At 42.9% G+C, this 26,345-nt stretch overlaps 2 protein-coding genes across 4 annotated transcripts in view; one reads left to right on the top strand and one right to left on the bottom strand.

Moving 5' to 3' along the window:
- The window catches only part of ENTPD5 (ectonucleoside triphosphate diphosphohydrolase 5 (inactive)), a 41,200-nt gene extending 20,166 nt beyond the window's left edge, over positions 1-21,034 (bottom strand). Inside the window, exons 1-2 of the mRNA XM_066344218.1 lie at positions 20,897-21,034; positions 18,735-18,817 (exon numbers count right to left, since the gene is read on the bottom strand). Coding sequence (XP_066200315.1) covers positions 18,735-18,764 — 30 coding nt within the window. The 5' untranslated portion in view covers positions 18,765-18,817; positions 20,897-21,034. The remainder of the gene's footprint in view (positions 1-18,734; positions 18,818-20,896) is intronic.
- A 103-nt stretch (positions 21,035-21,137) lies between these two features.
- BBOF1 (basal body orientation factor 1) overlaps positions 21,138-26,345 on the top strand; it is a 52,629-nt gene continuing 47,421 nt past the window's right edge. For all 3 annotated transcript variants that reach the window (XM_066344208.1, XM_066344209.1, XM_066344207.1), the window contains exons 1-2: positions 21,138-21,284; positions 25,113-25,341. In XM_066344208.1, coding sequence (XP_066200305.1) covers positions 21,235-21,284; positions 25,113-25,341 — 279 coding nt within the window. In that variant the 5' untranslated portion in view covers positions 21,138-21,234. The remainder of the gene's footprint in view (positions 21,285-25,112; positions 25,342-26,345) is intronic.

Raw genomic sequence — 26,345 nt, 5'->3', positions numbered from 1 at the left:
TTTCTTCTTCTTCTTCTCAGAGACAACCCTTTAACATTTCATATAATACTGGTTTGGTGGTGATAAATTCCTTGAGCTTCTTCTTGTTGGGGAAGCTTATTTATATGTCCTTCAATTCTAAATGACCGCTTTGCTGGGTAATCTTGGTTGTAGGTCCTTGCTTTTCATTACTTTGAATATTTTTTGCCATTCCCTCTGGACTGCAATGTTTCTGTTGACAAATCAGCTGAATCTTATGGAAGGTCCCTTGTAAGTAACTGCTTTTCTCTTGCTGCTTTTAAGATTCTGTCTTTACCCTTTGGCATTTTAGTTATAATGTGTCTTGGTGTGGGCCTGTTTAGGCTCATCTTGTTTGGGACTCTGTACTTTCTGGACTTGTATGTTTATTTCCTTCACCAGGCAAGGGAAGTTTTCTGTTATTGAAAATAGGTTTTCAATTTCTTGTTCTCTTCTCCTTCTGGCACCCTCATGATGCAAATGTTGGTGGTACGTATAAAGTTCCAGAAGCTCCTTACACTATCTTCATTATTTCGGATATTTCATTTTTGCTGTTCTGATTGGGTGTGGGGTTTTTTTTTGTTTAAATTTTTTTTTTTTTACAGAGACAGAGAGAGTCAGAGAGAGGAATAGATAGGGACAGACAGGAACAGAAAGAAATGAGAAGCATCAATCATCAGTTTTTCGTTGTGACACCTTAGTTATTCATTGATTGCCTTGTCATATGTGCCTTGACTGTGGGCCTTCAGCAGACCGAGTAACCCCTTGCTCAAGCCAGCAATCTTGGGTCCATGCTGGTGAGCTTTGCTCAAACCAGATGAGCCTGTGCTCAAGCTAGTGACCTCGGGGTCTCGAACCTGGGTCCTCTGCATCCTAGTCCAACGCTCTATCCACTGCACCACCGCCTGGTCAGGCTGATTGGGTGTGTTTTGTGTTTTGTTTTTTGCTTCCTTATATTCCAAATCTCTGATTTGATCTTCTGCTTCATCTACTCCACTGTTGATGCCCTATCATGTCTTCTTCATTACAGTTAATGTATTTTTTTTTTTTGCTTTCTATCTCTGCTTTTATGTTTCCTATCTTTTTTTTTTTTTTTTGTATTTTTCTGAAGCTGGAAACGGGGAGAGACAGTCAGACAGACTCCTGCATGCGCCCGACCGGGATCCACCCGGCACGCCCACCAGGGGCGATGCTCTGCCCACCAGGGGGCGATGCTCTGCCCCTCCGGGGAGTCGCTCTGCCACGACCAGAGCCACTCTAGCGCCTGGGGCAGAGGCCAAGGAGCCATCCCCAGCACCCAGGCCATCTTTGCTCCAATGGAGCCTTGGCCGCGGGAGGGGAAGAGAGAGACAGAGAGGAAGGAGGGTGGGGGTGGAGAAGCAAATGGGTGCTTCTCCTATGTGCCCTGGCCGGGAATCGAACCCAGGTCCCCCGCATGCCAGGCCGACGCTCTACCGCTGAGCCAACCGGCCAGGGCTGTTTCCTATCTTTTTTTGATCATATACTAACTCTCCTCTCCATTTCCCTTCTTTTTGAAGCTTCAATTTCTGAATTAAAGTTATAAAGTTCCAAAAAATTATAAAATCCCAGCACTGGGACTTAGTTCTCACTAAGTTCATTGAGCATACTTATAACCAGTGTTTTGAACTCTGAAACTAGTATATTGCTTGTCTCCATTGCTTAGTTCTTTTTATGGAGTTTTGTTCTGTTCTCTCCTTTGGGATACGGTTCTATCTCCTCAATTTGGCAGCCTCCCTGTATTGGTCTCTACGCATTAGGTAGAACTGCTACGTCTCCTAGGCTTAGTAGAGTGGCCTTATGTAGTAGTAGGTGTTCTTTAGGGTCAGTGGTACAGTCTCCCTGGTCACCCAAGCTGGGTACTCAAGTGTGCATCCTCCATGTGGGCTGTGTACACTCTCCTGTTATAGTGGAGCCTCGATTGTTGTTGGCAAGTCAATAGGACGGATTTACCCCCAGGCTGATCAGCTGCAAGGACTGCCTATGATCACTGACTACTCTGGAGGATCAGATGTGCAGGGCTCCGTCCCACAGAGCAGGACTTCCTTTGGCAGAGCTCTGGTGCTCGCAAAGTTCAACCCTTGAATGTGTCACTTGTTGAGATGGTTGGGTGGTGCTCTGACGTTGTCTGAAGCTGTCCACTAGGTGTGCTGGCTCTGGGGCCTCCTGGGGGTACGGGCCAAGGTCAGCTACTGCCTGTGTTCTGCCCAGGGCCACCCAGCATGAGCTACAAAGCAATATGCAGATGGTTGCTACCTGTGTTGGGCTTGGAGATGCCCTGGTGAGGTCAAGTTGCAAACCAAGACCAGTGGCTGCTAGTGCTGGGCCTGGAGTCACTTAGAGGTATGGAATACACTGAGGCCAGATGCTGCTTGTTTGAGCAACATTAGGAAAGTCTGAAGCATTAGCCAAGATAGGCCATTTGTATGGAAAAACCACTAAAAACAGCTTGGGTGAGCCCACGAGGTGGGTATGGTGGGGTCTCAGGGCATCACCAGGGCAGGGGGAACAACAGTATTAGCCAGGTTGATGGAGACTCATATGGGGCCTGCCTGCCAGCTCTGTTATGTGTGTGAGAAAAAGAATGGCCTCTGCCAGCAATTTTATCTGGCAGAAAGCTGTTCCCTCAGCTCTTGCTCTAATGCCAGACAATTCAGTTCCCCCCCCGTATGTCCCGGGTTCCTTTCAAACTGCTGCCCCAGTGCTGGAACTCAGAGGGAGTGAGTCCAAGTAAGTCTGTGTACAGGCTCTTTAATAGGAGCTGCCTGGGACTCCAACAGCCCTCCATCTCACTCAGCTTCAATCCCTGCTGGTTTCTACAGCCAGAAGTTAGGGGACTACTATTCCTAGCAAAGGAACCGTGGGCTGTGGGGCCTGGTGTGGGGCTGGGACCCCTCACTCCTCAGGGGGCCTCTGCAGCCAAGATATCCTCATAATATTTATCTGCCACACATGAGTATAGAACCAGCCTTTTCCACATCATACCCCTTCTATCAGGATGTGTGTGTGTGTGTATGTGTGTGTGACAGAGACAGGAAGGAAGAGAGAGACAAGAAGCATCAATTCTTCATTGCAGCACCTTAGTTGTTCATTGATTGCTTTCTCATATGAGCCTTGACCAGGGGGCTACAGCAGACCGAGTGACCCCTTGCTCAAGCCAGTGACCTTGGGCTCAAGCTGGTGAGCCCTCAAACCAGATGAGCCCACTCTCAAGCCAGCAACCTCAGGGTCTCAAACCTGAGTCCTCTGCGACCCAGTGTGAAGCTCTATCCACTGCACCACTGCCTGGTCAGGCCCTCCTATCAGTCTTGATATGGCTTCTTTAAATCCCTATCTGTATGACTTCCAGCAGGTAGATTTCAGGTGGTTCTGAATGATGACAGCTCTGCACTTTAATTGTAATTCTGATGTGCCAAAGCAGCTTTTTGGGGTTTTCTGACCCGGCTTTCATCTCTGGACTTCACCTTGTGTAAGGCATAGTTACTGGTTAAACAAGATCTAATTCCAAAGTCCCCTTCTCCTGGTTCCCTTATCTCTAACAGAACACTTGGTATATTTGGAGTACTGACTGAGGATTTTCAGGGTTTAAAAAAAATTATTACTTAGAAGTTAAATTTAATGGAGTGGCATTGATTAATAAGAATACATCGGTTTCAGATAAACATCTCTATAGAATTTGAACTGTTGATTATGTTGCGTCCATCACCCAAAATCTAATTCTTTTCTGTCACTATATATACGATATTTGTCCTCAGTCATTCTTAAGTTTATTGATCTCCTAGGGTTTCTTTTTATCAAAATGTTTTGCTCTCACAGGTAACATACTACATAGAAGAAAAGCAAATAAAAATTAATTGTATTTGGATTTTAAAACTATCGAAAATAGTTATTCTGAGGTACTACAAAGGCAGAGCTAGAATTACCAGTTTGAACAGTAGTCAAGGCTGAACTTCCATCCTAAAATTAAGAATGAGAGCTACTGGGTAGGAAAGGAGAATTTTTAGTCTTATACAAAGGAAACTTCATCCCAGGAAATCAACCACTGAAACCAGAGTAGCTGCCTGGCCAGATTCATACTCACATCTTAAATTACTCCCTTTGGCTGATTCTTCTTTTATAGCAAACAGGCTGGTCATGTATATCAGTCTAAATAGCTGAAAATAAAAACCACCTTTAAGATTCTGAGCATTAACACACCCTTGCCTTGTCCAGACCTCAAACCGTATTTGACACTTGGTGCCTTTTCTCCCTCAGGAAGTGTATTTAGAGACTGTCCAGTCACCAGGCTCCCTTCATCTCTGTGCTGATCCCACAGCCACTTCTTCAGGTCTCATTCATATTTTCTCTATTAATGTGGTTTCTGAAAAACCTCTGCAGTTTCTATTTCCATTAAACAAACACTTGTTTTCCTTCCAAAAGAGATTTCAAGGGGGAAAAAATGCATACTCGGTATCTGTTTTCATGAAGTGAAAACTGCAGTCATACCAGGTGTTCAGTGTAAAACTACACAGATTTTACAGAAAGCCAAGGATGAACTCATAAAATGCTCCTTTTGCTCTTAACCTCCACCTGCTAACACCACTTCTAAGCTCATTTTTCTTTAAGATTAGCTACTTCAAGAAGGGTACTAGAAAGGCTTGCCATTTCAAGTACATGTATATAGAATGGCATCCTGTTGACAAGACACCAGCCTGCACAGCTTGCTCATTCACTGTTAGTCTTTGCTCAACCGTCATTCGATTCTCAGTGAGACCTTCCTTGTCTACTCTGTTGAAAATCTCAACCCACCTGGTCCCGACATATCTTCTACCTTCTTTCCCTGTTATATTTCCCCATAGCACTTCTCACCTTCTAATGCACTGCATAATTTACTACTTTGGGGCTTTCTTTATACTCTCTGCTCCCCAACCGCCATTCCCTTCCCAATGTGAGCCATATATGGGCAGGAATATTTGCCTGTTTTGTTCACTGATGTGTCCCTGGTGCTGGAACAGAGCTAGCACATAATAGGTGTTGAATAAAGACTCTGAAAGGACAAACAGGGATCTGGTAGCTCAGAGACTGAATCTACCCATTTAACAAGAATAGCTGACTTCTTTCCACAAGGATATTACCTACCCATGGAAGATCAAGATTCCAAACTTCCAAGGAAGGACAGTTTCTCCAATTGTGTCATATACATAAAAGTTTTATATGCTACTCAAAATAATGTACACAGGTTTACTTAGTATAAGCTGGAGAATATATACATCAGTATATTTAAATCCACTACTTTTGGTCTTCTCCATATCTCTTGCTTTCTGTCTCTTATTCATCCCCAACAATGCCCCATCTTCTGTTCTTTTCAGAGTCTCTGGTGCAAGCCTATGCCCATCTCCTTTTAAGGTCTTTTCAAGTGTATCTTTGTCTCTATGTAAACACTGCACCTCCCTACTCAGGCTCCCCAGAGATTTACATTCTGGATTCCCTCCTCCCTTACCACCCAGGACCCGCGCCCCACCTGGGTGCTCACCTGCTCATGTCTGGCGTTCCCTGTGAATCCTTGCTTTCACCATTGGTTGCCTTTTGCTCTGTGCTATTTCAGCCCTTCTGAGTCAAGCTAGCTTCATGAACCACCTTCACCTTTGTGTTAGTTTGTAACTGTGAGGCATTTGCTAACTCACTCCCTCTTTATCCTTCGCTCCTCCCTTATCCACCTTTTTATTAGGTACACAATAGTCTGGTTCCTCTCCTTTTATGATAGTTAAGTGCCAACTAGTAGATTATTGCTTAAAGGGCAGAAGTTGCTCAGGAACTGAATTCTGTATTGCTTTTACACAGGAGATTAATTACCTACTAATTAATGTTTTACGTTACTTAATGTTATATTTACAATTACATATATGTAATTATGTAATAATGTTAATTCCCTACTATTTCCCATTTTTACAACATTAGCCTAATAGTAGAGAAGTTAATAGTATTCCTTAATAGCTTCCATCCTTGAAATGAATTTAGAAAGCTGGGCATTGAACTGTCTAATTAGTAAGCATTTAGTGAGTATCTACTATATAATAGACACTGTGCTAACTTCCAGATACAAAAGGAGCCCATTTATTGGGGAGACAGGAGGTTTCAGCTTGCTAGAAGAAATAGAAAAATAAATAGCTATAATGTACTGTGGTAAGTTTTCTAAGAAAAATAGGCACAGGGTGTGACAGAAATGAACACAAGGGGCAAGTAACTCACCTTAGAAGGGGAAGGACAGAGGTGGGAAGGAAGTGATAGATTTCTTAAGGGATGAGAGGCCTAAGCTGAGTCCTTAAGCAGAGATAAAAAGTAACCTGATGAAATGACACTAAAAGAATTCTGAGAACTTCAAGTATTAAAAGAGTTCAGTATGTCTGGAATATAAAGGTATACCAGAAGAAAGAGGTCAGGTGTGAGAAAAGATGGGCCAATGAAACAGATTTCTTTCTTTCTTTTTTAAGTGAGAGGAGGGAAGATAGTGAGACAGACTCCCGCATGTGCCCCGACAAGGATCCACCTGGCAGCCCTGTTTAGGGCCGATGCTTGACTTAATTGAGCCACTGGCTGCGAGACAGGAAGAGAGAAAGAAGGGGAAGCCGGAGAGGGAGAGAAGCAGAAGGTCGCTTCTCTTGTGTGCCCTGACCGGGGATCAAAGCCAGGATGTCCACATGCCAGGCTGACGCTCTATCCACTGAGCAAACCAGTCATGGCCTAAAACAGATTTCAAAATGAGTGGACTTGTTTTTCTTATATGTACAATTCAATAATGACACCTGTTATTTACATCTATTTCCTCCCTAAGCAAACATCAATATTGATTGACTTAAAATGACACAGTATTTCCCAACAGTGGAGAATAATAAAAGGGGAAAGGTGATTAGAAAGGTCCACCCAAGAGTCTGAAAACAGTGAAATGTGCAAGTACCCACTGCCAATTCTTCTGAGCTCCACAGTCAAGCTGGCTTCGTCAAAATTAAAAATTAAACACAAATCAAATTTAAAATGTAATTAGAATGAAATTTTTAAACAGTAAACTGGAATGGATTAGTCAAACCACTTAAGAGTTTAAGTTAGACCTGTGGTGGTGCAGTGGATAAAGCGTCGACCTGGAAATGCTGAGGTCACCGGTTCAAAACCCTGGGCTTGCCTGGTCAAGGCACATATGGGAGTTGATGCTTCCAGCTCCTCCCCCCCTTCTCTCTCTGTCTCTCCTTTCTCTCTCTGTCTCTCTCTCTCCCTCTCCTCTCTGAAAAAATGAATAAAAAAAAAAACACAAAAAAAAAACACAAACATACGTTTGCCTGACAAGGCGGTGGCGCAATGGATAGAGCGTCGAACTGGGATGCAGAGGACCCAGGTTCGAGACCCCGAGGTCGCCAGCTTGAGCGCGGGCTCATCTGGTTTGAGCAAAAGCTCACCAGCTTGGACCCAAGGTCGCTGGCTCGAGCAAGGGGTTACTCAGTCTGCTGAAGGCTTGTGGTCAAGGCACATATGAGAAAGCAATCAATGAACAACTAAGGTGTTGCAATGCGCAACGAAAAACTAATGATTGATGCTTCTCATCTCTCCGTTACTGTCTGTCTGTCCCTGTCTATCTCTCTCTCTAAAAAATAAAAAAACAAAAAAACCCAAGAGTTTAAGTTAGCCAAACAAAGCAAAACCAAGATAGGTCTAATAAGATAAGTCTGGGATAAATGGGACCTATATATATAATACCAATGGCCAGAGCCCTGAAACATCTTGCTATCTGAAGGGTGTATAAGGTAAAGGTACATGACATCTTTTGTATTTTTCAAGCCAAGTACTAAGCTTGGGACATGTCAGACATCAGTAAATGTGTCTTGAGTGGACTTGGTACATCTGGGCTAAGGGCAACTGTGGGAGGACAGAGGCAGTGAGCACCCTCTTCCCAGTGTCTCTCTGTGGCTATGTATCATATCCTCTTATTCTCATCACCCTCCAAACCAGCCCAGGGATACAAGTGCTATTCCAGGAAGCCTATGTACTCACATATTAATTCATTCACCCGCCATTTCAGAACTATCAGTTACCCAATGCTACTCACAAGTAGAGCACACAAAGATGAATCACCTTAGACCTGTCCTTTAAGAGACTAAATAGAAAAAAATACATGTTGATAAATTATCTCTGTAAAGTTAAAAAGTGACAAGTAGCAGTTACCAGGTTCTGAGACCTGAAAGCAGGGAGAGGGCCTTCCAGCTGGGACACCAAAGAAGGCTATGAAAGGGTCCTGAGGAGGGGAATCAGGACAGGAGAGGGCTGCTTCTCAGGGGGTAAAACAATATGAATCAAGGCATGGACAGAAAAAAGGGATGGAGGGCCCTGGAAAATAGGGAACAGATCAGTTTGAATAACTGTAGTAGGAAATAAAATTGGAAAGGCAAATTGAGGTCAGATAGTAGAGTGCTAAATATTCAGCTAAGGAATCTCAACTTCACTCTGCAGGCAATGAGGGCCATTGGAGATTCTGAGCAAGGGAACGTCACAAATATGAATCTAACAGTTACATGTAAGAAGGATTGGGGCCTGACCTGTGGTGGCGCAGTGGATAAAGCGTCGACCTGGAAATGCTGAGGTCGCCGGTTCGAAACTCTGGGCTTGCCTGGTCAAGGCACATATGGGAGTTGATGCTTCTAGCTCCTCCCCCGTCTCTCTCCTCTCTTCCTCTCTCTCTCTCTCTCTCTCTCTCTCCCCTCTCTAAAATGAATTAATAAAATTAAAAAAAAAAAAAAAAGAAAAAAAAAAAAAAGGATTGGGTGGAGAGCTTTGGTAAGCTCCACTCAACTGTCTAATTCTACAAATGTTTGCTGATGTCTAAGTACTAGGTGCCAGAGAATTAAAGGTGAATAAATAAACCTTTTTATTCAAGATACTCAGTTTGGCAGAGGTGACAGATGTATACATGAATAACCACACCTTTTTAAGTTCATCAGAAAAATGCTAAATGAGCCCAAAGCACAGGACTTACTCTACCCAGAGAATTAGGAAAGACAAGAGATAGCATTTGAACTGATCGTGAAAAATGAACAGCTATGCCTACGTAAATAAGAGACATGTGGACAAAAACCAGACAGACTACAAAAAGATGAAAACAGTAGGGAAATTATGGATAGTTTGATTTTATTTTTAAATTTCCTCAAAGATTTCTGTTGCCTGACTAGTGGTAGTGTAGTAGATTGAGCGTCAACCTGGGATGGGACACTGAGGTACCAGGTTTAAAACCTTGAGGTCATTGGCTTGAGCAAGAGGTCACTGGCTTGGCTTGAGCCCTGCACCACCACCTTCCCCTGGTCAAGTCATACATGAGAATCAATCAGTGAACAACTAAGGTGCTGCAACAAAGAATTGATACTTCTCATGTCTCTCCTTTCCTGTCTCTCTCTTGCAAAAGAAAAAAAAAGAATTTCTGTCATACGGATTTGAAAAACAAAGCAAAAAATAAATAAATAAACTGGTGGTTTTCAACCTTTTTACACTTGGGGACCAGTGAAAATAGAATGAGATTTTCGAGACCGCTAAGGCAAAAATCACCCTGTGCATTGGCAAATTTGACTAAGATCACTGGGTCTATCATCTTCATACAACATCAAGGTGGTTAACTCTTTTGCAGACTGGCATGAAATTTCTGGTGGACTGGTCCATAGACCAGTGTTTAGTAAAACACTAAAGTAGACTATAGTGGAGGAGAGTATAGAAAAGGAGATTGGCATTTAATGCAGAGGAAAGACTGTGGCCAAAGGAACACAATCTGAATAACAGCAGCTAATATTGAGACCTTAATACTTGCCAAGGCACTATGTTAAGTATTCTACACGAATTATCTCATTTAATCTCACAATACCACTCTGCGAGGCAGGCTCTATTATTAATATCCCCAGTCAATAAATGAGAAAATGGAGGCTTAAGAAACTAATTTAAGACTACACAGTAAGTGAAAAGAACCAGAAATCAAACCCATATTGTCTAATTCCAGAGCCAACAGTTTTGTTTTGTTTTGTTTTATTTATGTATTTATTTTTTTACAGAGACAGAGAGTGAATCAGAGAGAGGGATAGACAGGAATGGAGAGAGATGAGAAGCATCAATCATTAGTTTTTCATTGAGCATTGCAACACCTTAGTTGTTCATTGATTGCTTTCTCATATGTGCTTTGACCGCGGGCCTTCAGCAGACCGAGTAAACCCTTGCTGGAGCCAGTGACCTTGGGTTCAAGCTGGTGGGCTTTTCCTCAAACCAGATGAGCCCGCACTCAAGCTGGCGACCTCAGGGTTTCGAACCTGGGTCCTCTGCATCCCAGTCTGACGCTCTATCCACTGAGCCACCGCCTGGTCAGGCCAGAGCCAACAGTTTTAACCACTAGGCTACCCAGGAAGCATCAACCAGTGGGGCTCTAGTAAAAGATGGATGTAAAAGTGGGGAGGAGAGTATAGAGCAGAGAATGATCAGAGATGAGCTGGAAAGTTAGACTAGCACCAGAATGTGACAGTCTTACAGTAGTTTGATCTTCCTATACACAACAAAGAGCTTTTGATGTTCCTGCTGGTTCTACCTTCATTATATTTCCAGGACCTGGCCATTTCTGACCACTTCCATAGCTCCTACCCTGGCCCGAGCCACCACCATCTCTCAAGTGATTTACTCTAATACTGTCCTAACAGATCTCTGCTTTTACCCTCACTCCTCTAGAGTCTATTTTTAACAAGTAACTAAGTCATCCGTTTAAAATATGTTAGAGCATGTCTCTTTCCTCTGCAAAATCAAGCAGTGGCTTCCTGTCTCCCTCAGAGTAGCAAGGCCTCAACAACAGCCTCCACGGATCCACCTGCTCCATCTCCCTCACCATTACCTCTCGGATCTCACCTACTAAATTTTCACCTTACTCTCCCCATACTGACCTCTCTGCTTATAAGTCACACATGCTTGTGTCAGGGCCTTTGTCTGGAACAATCTTGTCCATACATCTACTTGATAAATTCCTGCAACTCCTTGAAATTGTGCAAATGCCACTTTTTTTATTGAGGCCTGTCTTTAATGCTATAACCTCCCTCATACGCCACCTCCTCTGCCTGCTTTCTCAGTCCCCTCTACTCTGATTTACTGTTTCTTCTTTCCCTGCCACTCACCACATACTAACATTCTAGACAGCTCATTTATTGTTTATTGTTTGCATTCCTCTGGTAGAATATAAGCTCCTCAAGGGCAGAAATATTTTGTTTACTGATACAGCCCAGGCACCTAGAAGTGTCCAAGAAGGTACTCAATCAAAAGTGACATAAAACGGGGGAAACAAAGAAATAAAAAGGGAGAAACAATACTTTCATAAATAGTTCAATTTTTAAGAGAACGTAACTGATTAATGCAGCGATTTTCAACCTTTTTCATCTCATGGCACACATAAATTAGTAAAATCTACGGCACACCAAAATACGTCTTTAGCCAATCTGACAAAAAAATAGGTATAATTTTGATTCATTAACACTACAAAGCTACTGTTTTATTGGCTGTTTTCATTTTTAAAAAATCTTTATTTATTTATTTTTAAAATTCATTTGAGAGAAAGAGAGAGAGAGAGAAGGGAGGGAGGAGCTTTCTGCTCCCATACATGCCTTGACCAGGGAAGCCCGGGGCTTTGAACCAGCAACCTCAGCGTTCCAGGTTGACGCTTTTACCCTCTATGCCACCGAAGGTCAGGCTGTTTTCATTTTTTAATTTGACAGTCTAAGGGAAAAGAGGGCAGTGCCCTGACTAAATAGTCAGGTACTGCATGTTTTAAAAATTCTTGCGGCACACCAGTTGAAAATCGCTAGATTAATGAACACTTAATCCAGTCATATTGTTTTAGGAGAAATTATAATTTTATTTTTCTGAATCTATTAGTTCTGTAATTAAATTGAATTTCTTCAACCAAACACTTTCAAACAATTAAACTTGCAATAAACTAACTTTTAAAATAAATCTAAAGGATACTAAACATTGTTTACATTGTCCAAATTATTTTCTATTTATTAAAACAATAAATATTTTAAGATATTGTACATTAGTTATCTACTACTACACAACAAATAACCCCAAAAGTTAGTTCTTAAAACAATATATATTTATTATCTCACAATTTCTGTAGTTCAGAAATTTGGGAGTGGCTTAATTGGACAATTGTGGCTCAGGATCTCATGATAGTAATCAAGATGTAGACAGTCATCTGAAGGCTTCACTGAGGCTGAGGACCCACCTCCAAGATGACTCACTCAATGGTTGGCAAGCTGTTGGCTGGATGCTGAATGGAAGCCTCAGCTGTTTCACATGCAGACTCTCCACAGAGCCTTGAATATCTTCACAAAATGCTGGCTGGCTTCCTCCAGAGTGGGCAATCCAAGAGAGAGCAAGGCAGAAGGAGTGATGTTTTTTAAGACTTGGCCTTGTTTATACACTATCATTCCCCCCATTTTCCATTGGTCATACATAGACCAACTCTGATGAAATATGTAAGGGGAATACACAAAGGCATGAATATTAATGAGGATCACTGGGGAGCAACTTGGAGTCTGTGCTACTGTTAATTATATAGAGTATTTGCATAATGTTCTGGGTTTGGCTTTTTTTGCAGTTTATATATATTTCTATTCACAGAGCTTACATACTTCTTGTTGGAGGAAGTATATGTTATTGCAAAGATATTGACTCTTAAAAGTTAAAAAAATATAGACTTTTAACTTCTCTGAAAATATCATGTCCCACCACTTAAATATTTCCATTTTTTGTTACAGTCCAAAAATTTTATTTAATGACAAGAATTAAAATCAGAAAAGCTACATACAACTCACACAATGTCCTCTTTGCTGTTATGGGTGAAAATGAATTTAAATACTTCAAATAAAAGATATATTTAGAAAAAAGAAATAAGTGAGTCATTATATTTAAGATGATATATACCAATTAATAACTGAATAATAAATCTAACAGTGAAATTAGATATTAATCAAGGAAGATACAGAGTGAAAACATTATATTAACAGAGTAGTAACTTCCTTCATGCTACATACAGAAAAAAGTTTCTAATCATATAACAGTAGCATTAATATCAATACTTAGGGCCCTGGCCAGTTGGCTCAGTGGTAGAGTGTCGGCCTGGCGTGCGGAAGTCCCGGGTTCGATTTCCGGCCAGGGCACAGAGGAGAAGCGCCCATCTGCTTCTCCACTCCTCCCCCTCTCCTTCCTCTCTGTCTCTCTCTTCCCCTCCCGCAGCCGAGGCTCCATTGGAGCAAAAGATGGCCCGGGTGCTGGGGATGGCTCCTTGGCCTCTGCCCCAGGTGCTAGAGTGGCTCTGGTCGCCACAGAGCGACGCCCCAGATGGGCAGAGCATCACCCCCTGGTGGGCGTACCGGGTGGATCCCGGTCGGGCACATGCGGGAGTCTGTCTGCCTCCCCGTTTCCAGCTTCAGAAAAATACAAAAAATATATATATATATCAATACTTAGGTACTGAGAAGATAATCTGGTAGAAAGAGACAAGACTGACAACTGGCACAGATTTTTAAAACAACACTGAAAAATTTTATAACAAACATTTTTCAAATATCAACTAAATAAAAGAGGTTTATTAAAAATCAAGTTTTATTGCCTGACCTGTGGTGGCACAGTGGATAAAGCGTCGACCTGGAAATACTGAGGTCGCTGGTTCGAAACCCAGAGCTCACCTGGTCAAGGCACATATGGGAGTTGATGCTTCTTGCTCCTCCCCTCCTTCTCTCTCTCTCTCTCTATCTCTCTCCTCTCTAAAATGAATGAATAAAATAAAATAATAAAAGAGCATTCATAAAAAAAAAAATCAAGTTTTATTAGCTTCACCAGTGGTGGTGCAGTGGATAGAGCGTCGACCTGAGATGCTGAGGTCCCAGGTTTGAAACCCCGAGGTCTCTGGCTTGAACATAGGCACATGCAGCTTGAGTGCTGGCTCCCCATCTTGAGCATGGATCATTGACAGGATCCCATGGTTGCTGACTTGAGCCCAAGGTTACTACTGGCTTAACCAAGGGGTCAATGGCTCAGCTGGAGCCCCCCCATCAAGGCACATAAGAAAAGCAATCAATGAACAACTAGGGTGACACAACTACGAGTTAATGCTTCTCACCTCCTCTCACCCTCAATCAACTTTTATTAGACCATGCCAAGGAGCTATACTGAGACCTGTGAGCACGGAAACTACAAGAGGAGAGCCTGAACAGGAAGAATTTCCCAATATGAGTTGTCTCACGCTGATGGAAAGAGAAGGATTCTTACCCCAAGAGCTCAGCTGAAATCTGATTCAGATGGCTGGTTGATATATTTTAAGGTCTCTCCAACCCTAAGATCAAATATTCTAACTCTTAATTGATGCAGATAGTTACCAACAAATATAAAATTGTTACCTATAAACAGATCATTATTTTTCTATCACATTTTAAGCAAAAGATCATTATACAAGTGTCAAAAAGGTCCATTCTATATAACGAAACCATTTGGGTATTATATCAAAATGAGATCAGGTAATGTACAATGTCATTCTTCATTGTTTCAGGCCTGACTTAGCTTTAATAATCACTTTATGGGGAAAGCTGTTGCTTTTGCTGACTCTTGTTCTTCAGAAGTCACAAGACCATTCATTAAAAGTGAAAATCCTTTAGATTAAGAAAATACTATCAATGAGGAGGGGGTTAAAAGTGTCCCAATAAGCCCTGGCCAGGTGATTCAGTTGGTTGGAGTGTTGTCCTGAGATGCCAAGGTTGCAAGTTTGATCCCTGGTCAGGGCACATACTAGAATTAACCAATGAATGCATGAATCTAGATTACAGTCTTTATTACTTCAGACTTGGACTGCTATAGCCTCTTAACTGGTTCTAGTCACCAATGTCTCTATTCTCAAATCTATGCACTACTATCTTCCTAAAATGTTTTCATCATTTTCCCACTAGATTGTAACCCACATCACGGCAGGGAATCGTTCATCTTTAAACACTGTATAACCTGGCATATATATTTACTTAATCAATGTGTGTTGAATGAATTAATGAATACATAAATCACATCACTCTCCTTCTCAAAACATACATCAATTACCTACTGTCTACAAAAAAAGTTACAAACTCAAATATCTAAATACCTATGGGGGCCAGGCAGGAAATGTGAGAGAAGGTGTATGTACAACAACAGGAAGTGGTTGGGACTGAGGCAAACTCAAGAGGGTATGTCCCATCTAAAGGGCCAGATGCTCGCTATTTCTACAAATTACTGCCATGATGAAATACAGGCATAGTATTGCCAAATCTTCTTATTTTTCAACATAAGCTAAAATCACAGATTTCTATATACAATCTGATTTTAAAATAGTGACAATTCCAATTAGTTGTTGAAAACAAATAACTCCATTTAGGTAAAAAACAAACCTAAGAAAACCACTGTGCAGCCCAAACAAAATACACCTATGGGCCAAATCCAGCCCTCAGGTTATAAGCTGGTAACCCTGCTCTGCAGCATAAAAGGTAAACTCCTGGACTAACATTCTTTTTTTTTTTTTGTATTTTTCTGAAGCTGGAAACGGGGAGAGACAGACAGACTCCCGCATGCGCCAGACCGGGATCCACCCAGCACACCCACCAGGGGGCGATGCTCTGCCCCTCCGGGGCATCGCTCTGCCGTGACCAGAGCCACCCCAGCGCCCGTCCATCTTTGCTCCAATGGAGCGTTGGCTGCGGGAGGGGAAGAGAGAGACAGAGAGGAAGGAGAAGGGGAGGGGTGGAGAAGCAGATGGGCGCTTCTCCTGTGTGCCCTGGCCGGTAATCGAACCCGGGACTTCTGCACGCCAGGCCAACGCTCTACCACTGAGTGGACTAACATTCTAAGACCTTCACTATGTATTCTGAGGCTCCTTTAACAAATTTCTTGCCCACTATTTCCCATGTAAGAATGCTCTGCTCTTCGTACAGTGGTTCTCAAACTTGAGAAGCACTTGACAGGCTTATTCAAACAGAGACTGCTGGGCGTCACTGCCAGTATTTACAATTCAGTAAATCTCGAGTGGGACCTGAGAATGTGCATTTCTAACAAAAGTTTCCAAGTGATGCTGGTGTTACTGGTTCGCAGGCCACTGGGAACCACTGCTCTAACGAAATCATTCCTAGTCTCAAGCACCCACTGAATTTTGCTCACATTGATCTACCTTCCCAGAAAGGCTTCCCTCTTCCTATACAAGGAGACTCACCTACCTCTGTAAACTCTTGACTATGATAGTCTTTCATGACTGCAGCACTTAGGGTCCACACCATTTCCCCTTTATCACTGCATAGCATTTTTAATTTTATTTAAAAAATTTTTAAATTTATTAATTTTAGAGAGAAAAGGGGGGAGAGGGGGGGAGAGAGAGAGGGGGGGAGAGAGAGAGAGAGAGAAATGCATTGATTGGTTGATTCTTGTATGTGCACTGACCAGGGATTGAACCTACAACCCTGGTGTATCAGGATGATGCTCTAACCAACTGAGCTACCCCTCCAGGGCTGCATAGTATTTTTTATTGTTAACTGTTTGTATATAAGTGTTAATGAGGTTGTATATTCTTAGAGATCAACCTACAGGTCAGCACCTAACTACAAGCCACTTAAATGAAGGAGTCTTGTCTTGTCCCCCACTGTAAGAAAGTCTGGTATACAGTTGGTATACAGTAAGTACACTAAACATTTCTTAAATGAACATTTGACTGATCCATGAAATGAAAGTATAGATAAGTGGGCCTGAATTTTGGGTATATATTTTTTAAGAGTCTTGTGCAATGGCTTAGTCAGGATGGACAACTAATGAAAATTGGATATTTTGCAAATAAATTGTCAATAGGTAACAATTATCTGTAGCAACACATTTTGTATATAAATAAAATCTTTAAAAAACTAATTATAAAGACCCTGGCCGGTTGGCTCCAAGGCATCCTAACGTGTGGATATCTCAGGTTTGATTACTGGTCAGGGCACACAGGAAAAGCGACCATCTGCTTCTCCTCCCCTCCGACTTCCCCTCCTGCAGCCATGGCTCAATTGATTTGAGCGCATTGGCCTGGGCACTGAGGGTGGTTCCATGGAGCACCTACCTCAGGCACTAAAAATAGCTCAGTTGTGAGCATCGGCCTCCGATGGGCAAAGCATTTGCCCCAGATGGGGGTTTCCAGGTGGATCCCGATCAGGGCACATTCAGAAGTCTATCTCTCTACCTCCCTTCCTCTCACTTAAAATAATAATAATAATAACTTAAAAATTGTTAAGAGTAAATGCTTGATCTTCCTTCAGGATTTCTTTTTTCTTAATTTTTTTTTTCTTTTTTTTTTTCAGAGAGAGGGATAGACAGGGACAGACAGACAGGAACGGAGAGATGAGAAGCATCAATTATTAGTTTCTCATTGCGCATTGTGATACCTTAGTTGTTCATTGATTGCTTTCTTATATGTGCCTTGACCACAGGCCTTCAGCAGACCAAGTAAGCCCTTGCTTGAGCCAGCGAACTTGGGTCCAAGCTGGTGAGCTTTTGCTCAAACCAGATAAGCCTGCGCTCAAGCTGGAGACCTCGGCATCCCAGTCCAACACTCTATCCACTGCTCCACCGCCTGGTCAGGCCCTTCAGGATTTCTTACCCCTAAAGAATGTAAACTGGCCCTGGCCAGTTGGCTCAGTGGTAGAGCGTCGGCCTGGCGTGCGGAAGTCCCGGGTTCGATTCCCGGCCAGGGCACACAGGAGAGGTGCCTATCTGCTTCTGCACCCCTCCCCCTCTCCTTCCTCTCTGTCTCTCTCTTCCCCTCCCGTAGCCGAAGCTCCATTGGAGCAAAAGATGGCCCGGGCGCTGGAGATGGCTCCTTGGCCTCTGCCCCAGGCGCTAGAGTGGCTCTGGTCGCGACACAGCATCGCCCCCTGGTGGGCAGAGCATCGCCCCCTGGTGGGCGTGCCGGGTGGATCCTGGTCAGGCGCATGCGGGAGTCTGTCTGACTGCCTCCCCGTTTCCAGCTTCAGAAAAGTACAAAAAAAAAAAAAAAAAGAATGTAAACTGGTTATATCACAAGATAATACCTACTTAACTAAAGTCTATATTTGTACTATATGTGATTTAAAAAGTAGAATGAAAGTAATTAACTCCCCATGATACTCAGAAATACTGATCAGTCCCTTCAGATATAGTTATATAATAAATACATTTATCCAGAATTCCAAAGGCTGTATGAAAACAAAATCAAAGCTATTCACCTATGATGTGTTGTAGAACTGTGCACCTGAAACCTGTATAATTTTGTTAAACAGTGTCACCCCAATAAATTCAAGGAAAAAAGAAAAAGCTGCTAGTTATAGAGTACCACCTGCTATCAAGTGATTTTAAATATAGTTTAGGAGTAGAAATTTGGTATCCAAACTAATATGGAATAAAGTCACAGTAGACTTTACAGAGTAAACCCAATTTTGGAACTACTAGAAAAAAATTAGAAATAGTATATATTTTTATAAATAGTCCTAAATTCTCATTTGGCTTCTGGAATAACTCCATACTTGATAGTATTATAATCAATGGAATAAGGGAAAAGTTAACATCATTTGGCAAAGGCAGTGAATCCAATTCAGAAAAACAAAACAAACAAAAGACACTTACAGTTTTAAGCTATAGATGTTACCTTACATCCAGATACTTACGTACCAGAACCATAATGATCTTGTCTGCATGAGGATTCAGCCAAGACACTCCACATTTCTATGCTGGTCAGGAACTATTCAAACTGGGCAAAAAAGAATTACAAAGCCAAGTCAACAAAACATTAAGTAGCTTATCCCAAGTTTTAAAATCATTAGCATTCGCCTGACCAGGCAGTGGCGCAGTGAATCGAGTATCGTACTGGGATGCAGAGGACCCAGGTTCGAGACCCCGAGGTCCTCAGCTTGAGGGCAGGCACATCTGGTTTGAGCAAAAGCTCACCAGCTTCAACCCAGGGTCGCTGGCTCAAGCAAGGGGTTACTCGGTCTGCTGAAGACCCGCGGTCAAGCACATATGAGAAAGCAATCAATGAACAACTAAGCTGTTGCAACGCACAACGAAAAACTAATGATTGATGCTTCTCATCACTCTGTTCCTGTCTGTCTGTCCCTGTCTATCCCTCTCTCTGACTCTCTCCCTGAATCTGTAAAAAAAAAAAAAAAATCATTAGCATTCAAAACAATGAAACAAAGCAAATTTATTCAGCAAAATAATCCTGAAACTTAATAGTAAAACTTTCTACCAGAAATTATGGAAGGAAATGCTACCAGATGAATTGCTAAACTGCAACTTCCTACTCTACTAGTTGTACCATCAGATATATCTTACTAACAGATGACTGAGTAATAACATCAGTTCTTTGACAGAGGATGTGGAGGTTCACAAGACTAGCACCATCTCTCCTACACTATAAATTTGAACATTCCTCAGCCATATTCACGTCTCAACAGTTCTAATTACAAAATCAACTTATAGTCAATTAAAATATGGTATATAATAAAATAACTATAAGTACATACTATAAAGTACTATGTTCTGTATTAAGAAATAATCTTGTTACAAATGGACATGTAAACACATGTATAAACCACACAAGTCTTGGCTTGAATTTCACATTATACAGTTACCAATTTTTAGAATGTATTCCAAGTATAGCCTGTGATAACCTACCCTCTTTTCTGCAAGTTATCAATAGGGTGCACTTTCAGAACCTTAGACATACAAAATTAATTGTAACTTTATAGATTCCAGATCAGAGAAAACCCCTTTAATGTATGGTGAATCCACCATGGACCCACTGGAGTGCGACATTCAAAAGGGGAAAATGCATCAGAAATAGAGTAAGCCAAGATCGTGCTAGCAGATGGTACGTCTAAAAAGATTTTCAGTGCTCATTAACAAATCAGTATGTTCCTTCTAACCACAGAACTCAGAAACAGAAACTACGTAAGTGGGGGGAAAAAAAAGCGGGGTGGGTGAAAGGCCTCTGGAAGGGGTGTAGATAATTCAGACCTCCCCAGAAAAATGGAGAGGGAAGTTACACAATGAAGTTTTTAAAGAAACTGTAAACTCAGTTTTGAAATGGAAGATGTTGCACAGCTGAGTTTCAATTACACGTTTCCTAACTATAGTATCTTGGCACCCAGAATTCCCTATCTTCCTCAATGACTCACTCACTCTCATTGAATGAAGGTGCAGTCATAGAGCTCCTCCTCTGAAAAAGGAGAACGATCCTTCCAGTACTCCTTTCCATAGGTGTGCTCAAGGGGAAAAAGAAAAAGGCAAGCGCTTGCGACTCCATGCAGCTTAACTGAAAAGGGGGCTGCGGCCGCAGGAGGTATTACCGGCAAATGGGAATCTGGACCGGTTCTGGGCAGGCAGCTCCGGACACACAGGACAGAGCGGGGCCGAGGACGGGACCCCAGGCTCCCCTCGAGCCCCGCAGCCTCTCCCACCCCAGGCGGCAGTACTTGTTACCCCGCCGGCTCCCGGACGCCCGCGCGCTGCCCCGCGAGGCTGCCCGTCTCACCCCAGCCACCGCTCTCCTCCCAGTCCTCAACCGCCTCCTCACAAAACGTGCGGCCCGCGAAGCCCACCACACGCGCCATCAGTTACAGAATGAGCAAGAGTTAGAAGCCCAGAGGGAGCAGGGCAGGGTCGGGAGAGGATGAGGCGGAGCAGGAGCGACAGCCAGGCGGCCGCGGCCACGCAGGCTGGGGCGTGAGGAAAGGGGAGGATGCGCTGGAGACGCGGAACGCTGCAAAAGTGGCGGGGCCAGAGGACGGATAGGGTAGTAAGACTCCAGACGCGAGGCTTCCCCGACCTCGCGCCGCCGCCCGGATCAGCCGCTCCGGCCTCCCCGCCCGGCCTCAGCGCTGGCTCCAACACCTCCGCGGCTCGCACACTCACCGCGCGCACCGCCGCGGCGCGGCCGCTCGCCGCCACCGGAACGACATCCGCCCCGCCCTCCCCGCCCGGCCCGTGGACTGGACCCCGCGAGGTGGCGTAAGAGTTACGTCACGGCGCATGCGCTCTCGGGTCGCTAGCAACGGCCTGAGCGGAAAGTTACCAGTTGGGCGTGCTGGTTTCCTTAGAGACAGAACCCGGCCAAGGCGGCTGTGGCGAAACCACCAAGACAGCGGGGCCCTTGGAGAAGACAAGATGCTGTCGAAGAGAAAGGCCGAAAGGAAGGGCAAGAACAAAGACAAGAAGTAAGGAAAAGCCACTCTGGGGTCCTTTTCACCAGGGCCTGCTCTCCTGGGTTCGGGTCTGGGACTGCAAGACGCAGGGGTTGGCTGACTGGCACACTCCCTTCGGCCCTCCTGGACCCTCCTGGACCCTCCTGGACCTTCCTCTCACTCTCCCGGATTCTGAGGACAGTTTTCATTGTTCAGAAATTCCCCAAACGTATGCCAAACTTGACTGCTTCAACTTGGACAATAGGGTGAGATTTGGGATCCTGATGTAATTTAGACACGGCCTCTGCCGTGTAATACATTAACGATGGAGGCAGGCAAGTTTCCAAAGAACAGAAGTAACACAATCCCCAATGAAGTAGGTGCCAGTGGGGGAACAAAGAACTAAGAATAAGGAGGAAGAGTTCTGACACTAGAAGTGAAGGTCAGGATAACATTTATTGGGATATTGGTGGCCCTCTAGACCAGCGCTGTCCATGTGTAGCTAAATTAAAATTAGATAAAATTAAAAATTCAGATCCTCAATTGTATTAGCCACACATACTTCATACGCTCAATAGGCATATGTGGCTAATTGTGACTATGATGGATAGCCCAGATATAGAACATTTACATCATTACAGAAAGTCGTGTCTGACCTGTGGTGGCACAGTTGATAAAAAGCCTCGACCTGGAATGCTGAGGTCGCTGGTTTGAAACCCCTTGGCTTGCACTGTCAAGGCACATATGAGAATATGAGAAGCAACTATGAGTTGATGCTTCCTGCTGCTCCACCCTGACTTTCTCTAAAATCAATAAATAAAATCTAAAAAGAAAGAAAGAAAGTTGTATTGGACAGCTGTGCTCTATAACAGTGGTTCTTAACTGAAGGTGATTTTGCATCCCAGGGAACATTTGGCAATATCTGGAGACGTTTTTAGTTGTCATATCTGGGGGTGTGTATTAGAGACCAAGGATGCTGTTTAACATCCTGCAATGCACAGGACAACCCCCTCATTCTCCACCCCAAAGAATCATTTAGCTCAGAATGTCAGCAGTGCCATTTAGAAATCCTGCTCAAGACTATAACCTTCTGCAGAATAGGCACTAAGCATTACTCACCATATATCCAGCACCTAGCAAAGAGCCTGGCACATAGAGGCTTAATATTTGTTCAATAAATAAATTAAGGTGTCTGTGTCTGCTTGAACTTTAGATGTTTATTCCACAACTGTGCTCTGGGCAGTCTTTCTTGATCTTTGTCTGAGAGACCTCTGCTATGTGGTTGAGATGATCTTGAACATCTAAAGCAGGGGTAGTCAACCTTTTTATACCTACCGCTCACTTTTGTATCTCTGTTAGTAGTAAAATTTTCTAACCGCCCACGAGTTCCACAGTAATGGTGATTTATAAAGTAGGGAAGTAACTTTACTTTATAAAATTTATAAAGCAGAGGTACAGCAAGTTAAAGCCTATAATAATAGTTACTTACCAAGTACTTTATGTCAGATTTTCGCTGTTTGTCAGAATAAATCTTTATAAAACAACTTACTATAGTTAAATCTATCTTTTTATTTATACTTTGGTTGCTCCACTACCGACCACCATGAAAGCTGGAACACCTACTAGTGGGCGGTAGGGACCAGGTTTACTACCACTGATCTAAAGGATCTCTGGATCATTGAATTAGTTCCTTGGGCCTTTTAGAGATTCTTTTGGGTTCAAAGGAAATCATGAAGAATTAGACCAAATTGGATCATTTTGATTTCCCCAAACAGATCAGAACTAACTCTAGGGCTTGGAATTGCTGCTAGATTGCCATTAATCTGTTGAGTGGCCCTGGTAGTTCCTAGACACTTTGGAATCATATGTGGTGTCCTACAATACTACACATGGCACTGACCACAGGGGAATCCCCAAACTTGTAAAGTTTATGAAGTAATTTGTATAAGAGAGTAATTAATACCCAGTATACGCAGTTTAGGAAACATGGAACATCAAAGGAGAAAACAAAAATCACCTATGATCCCATCATGCAAAGGTAACTACCACTATCATTTTGGGATAGTCTTTTTATCTTTATAAAATAATAGCCCAATGTACATGCTTATTGTAGCTTTCCCCCACGTATTAATATAATTCTTCTACAGTGTGATTTAAAAAAACAAACACCACATAACTGCATAGTGAGCCTAGTACTTTTGAAAAGTGCCAAGGGCTTATCACATTCCTGGAACTCACTAGCATATGTTTTCTATTTTTGACCATGCAACTACAGTACACATATCAACAATGAGGAACAGACCTCTCAGTCCTTGGATTTTCCACGATTCATAGTTTGAGAGACCCTGCTTTGTTTCTACAGTCAGCATTAGTGATCCTCCTATGAGAAGTCCTAATTTCTTTCATCAACTTTGAGCAGTTTAGACTTGATACCTTCAAGGAGCAATTGGATGACTGTAGCAGGGCAGTCTGCCACTGCTGCCTAAATCATGCTGGAAAGGTCAACAGCTCTAACAGGCTGGGGGGTGGGGCTGGGGCTGGCCATCATTTGTAGGGAACAAAAGGTGCGAGTGAGACTGAAAAGGGCTCATGAACCAAGAGTTGGTGGGAATGGAGGGTTGACAGTATAGAAATATTCACATATACTCATGTGAAAATAGTTAGAATTCAAATACAGGTGAAGTCTTCTTAGTTATTATCTAAATATATAGCCTGTGCCTACCATATACTGTATAAGGGATAGTGTTTTGTTAAAGCTTGTACATCTTTATTTTGAAAAAAAATCTCCCATTTTATCACTTTAATTTTTGAAGCTTTATTATTTATTATTTATATCACTTTATTATTATTTCTAAATTTCCTCTCTGCCTCTGTATGAATGATTATGGTTTGTTTCTCAGCCATCCTTGAAGCCTGGTGCATTGTGGCACCACCAGCAGTTAAAGTAGTTAACACACTTGCCCTAGTGACTTGATCTTTTGTCCAAGGGCTAGCCAGAAACAAAATTAAACATAACAACCTAAAAAACAACAACTAGAGTTGACATGGGTGGAAGATTACAGCAATATGCACTTAAAGTTATATTTATCGTCATGGTGAAGAGAAACTAAGGCAATTAATTTGCAGTAGAGAGAGTCAGAGTCTAAGATTGGGCAAATGGAAATAAAAAAGACAGTTCAAGTATGAGAGAATCAAAGAAGTAAATGAGCCTGACCAGGTGGTAGTGCAGTGGATAGAGCATCGGACAGGGATGCAGAGGACCAGATTTGAAACCCCGAGGTTGCCAGTTTGAGCACAGCTCATCCAGCTTGAGTGCGGGATCACCAGCTTAAGCGTGGGGTTGCTGACTTGAGTGTGGGATCATAGACATGACCCCATGGTCGCTGGCTTGAGCCCAAAGGTTGCTGGTTTGAAGCCCAAGGTTGCTGGCTTGAGCAAGGGGTCACTTGCTCTGCTGTAGCCCCTGGTCAAGGCACATAAGAGAAAGCAATCCATGAACAAGTAAGGTGCCACAACAAAGAATTGATGCTTCTCCTCTCTCTCCCTTCCTGCCTGTCTGTCCCTCTCTGTCCGTCTCTCTGTCTCTGTCTCTCTTGATTAAAAAAAAAAAGAAATGAAAAGATGTGAAAGCTTTATGAAATGAATTTAACTTATTATGCCTTTCGTCTTTGTTTTTCCAGTCCTTTAGAGTTATGCTCCAAAGTTCCCTTCTTCCAAGTAAATACGTATTTCTTATTAACTATTTTATCCAATAATATTTGCTCATATGTGCCAGGCAATCCCAAGCAAAAAAATAATTGAGATATATTACTACTATAGTAGAGATTTATTATATGCTGTCAATATCTTCTTCCCATGTAGGAAAGCAACAAAAACTGAAGAATCTGTAGTGGACAGAGCGAAGGCCAATGCCTCCCTTTGGGAGGCCAGGCTGGAACTCACAGAACTCTCTAGGATTGAGTACCGTGATACATCCCGAAGACTCGCAAAAACTAATGAGGAATTAAAGAAACAGCAGTATATGTTGGAGAAAGACACAATGTCGGTATTAAGCTACCTGAAGATGCAGGATCAGGAGAAAGATAATATGGTAGGTGGGTAGAACCATTGGAGGGCCGGACTATAAAAAAAAACTATGAACAAATCCCTATGCACACTGCACATATCTTATTTTAAAGTAAAAAAACAAAACGGGAACAAATACAATATTTAAAATAAAGAACAAGTAAATTTAAATCAACAGACTGACCAGTATTTCAGTGGGAACTATGCTCCTCTCACTAACCACCAATGAAAGAGGTGCCCCTTCCGGAAGTGCAGTGGGGGCCAGATAAATGGCCTCAGGGGGCTGCATGCAGCCTGCGGGCCGTAGTTTGGGGACCCCTGGTCTAAGAAATTATTTACAACATTTCAATATCCTCTTACAAATTTTTTTACAAAATCCTCTTACAAAATTTTTTACAAAATCCTCTTACAAAATTATTTACAATTTCTGTATCCTCTGATTGTATAACCATGTCAATGAGTGTTTAGTTTTAATACTTTTTTTCTAAAGATTTTATTTATTTATTTATTTATTTTTGCATTTTTCCAAAGCTGGAAACGGGGAGGCAGTTAGACAGACTCCTGCTTGCGCCCAACCAGGATCCACCTGGCATGCCCACCAGGGGGCGATGCTCTGCCCATCTGGGGCGTCACTCTGTTGCATCCAGAGCCATCCTAGTGCCTGAGGCAGAGGCCACAGAGCCATCCTCAGCACCCGGGCCATCTTTGCTCCAATGAAGCCTTGGCTGCAGGAGGGGAAGAGAGAGACAGAGAGAAAGGAGAGGGTGGAGGGGTGGAGGAGCAGATGGGCACTTCTGTGTGTCCTGGTCAGGAATCGAACCCAGGACTCCTGCACGCCAGGCCGACGCTCTACCACTGAGCCAACCGGACAGGGCCTAATGAGTGTTTAGTTTTAAAAGCTACTTAGCTCTGGCCAGCTGGCTCAGTGGTAGAGTATCAGCCCTGCATGTGGATGTCCTGGTTTGATTCCTGGCCAGGGCACATAGGAGAAGTGCCCATCTGCTTCTCCACTCTTCCTCCTCTCCATCC

The sequence above is a fragment of the Saccopteryx leptura genome, chromosome 6, assembly GCF_036850995.1.
Source record: "Saccopteryx leptura isolate mSacLep1 chromosome 6, mSacLep1_pri_phased_curated, whole genome shotgun sequence".
Taxonomy (NCBI): domain Eukaryota; kingdom Metazoa; phylum Chordata; class Mammalia; order Chiroptera; family Emballonuridae; genus Saccopteryx; species Saccopteryx leptura.
The sequence above is the reverse complement of the archived record's forward strand: the minus strand, read 5'-3'. Positions and strand labels throughout refer to the sequence as shown.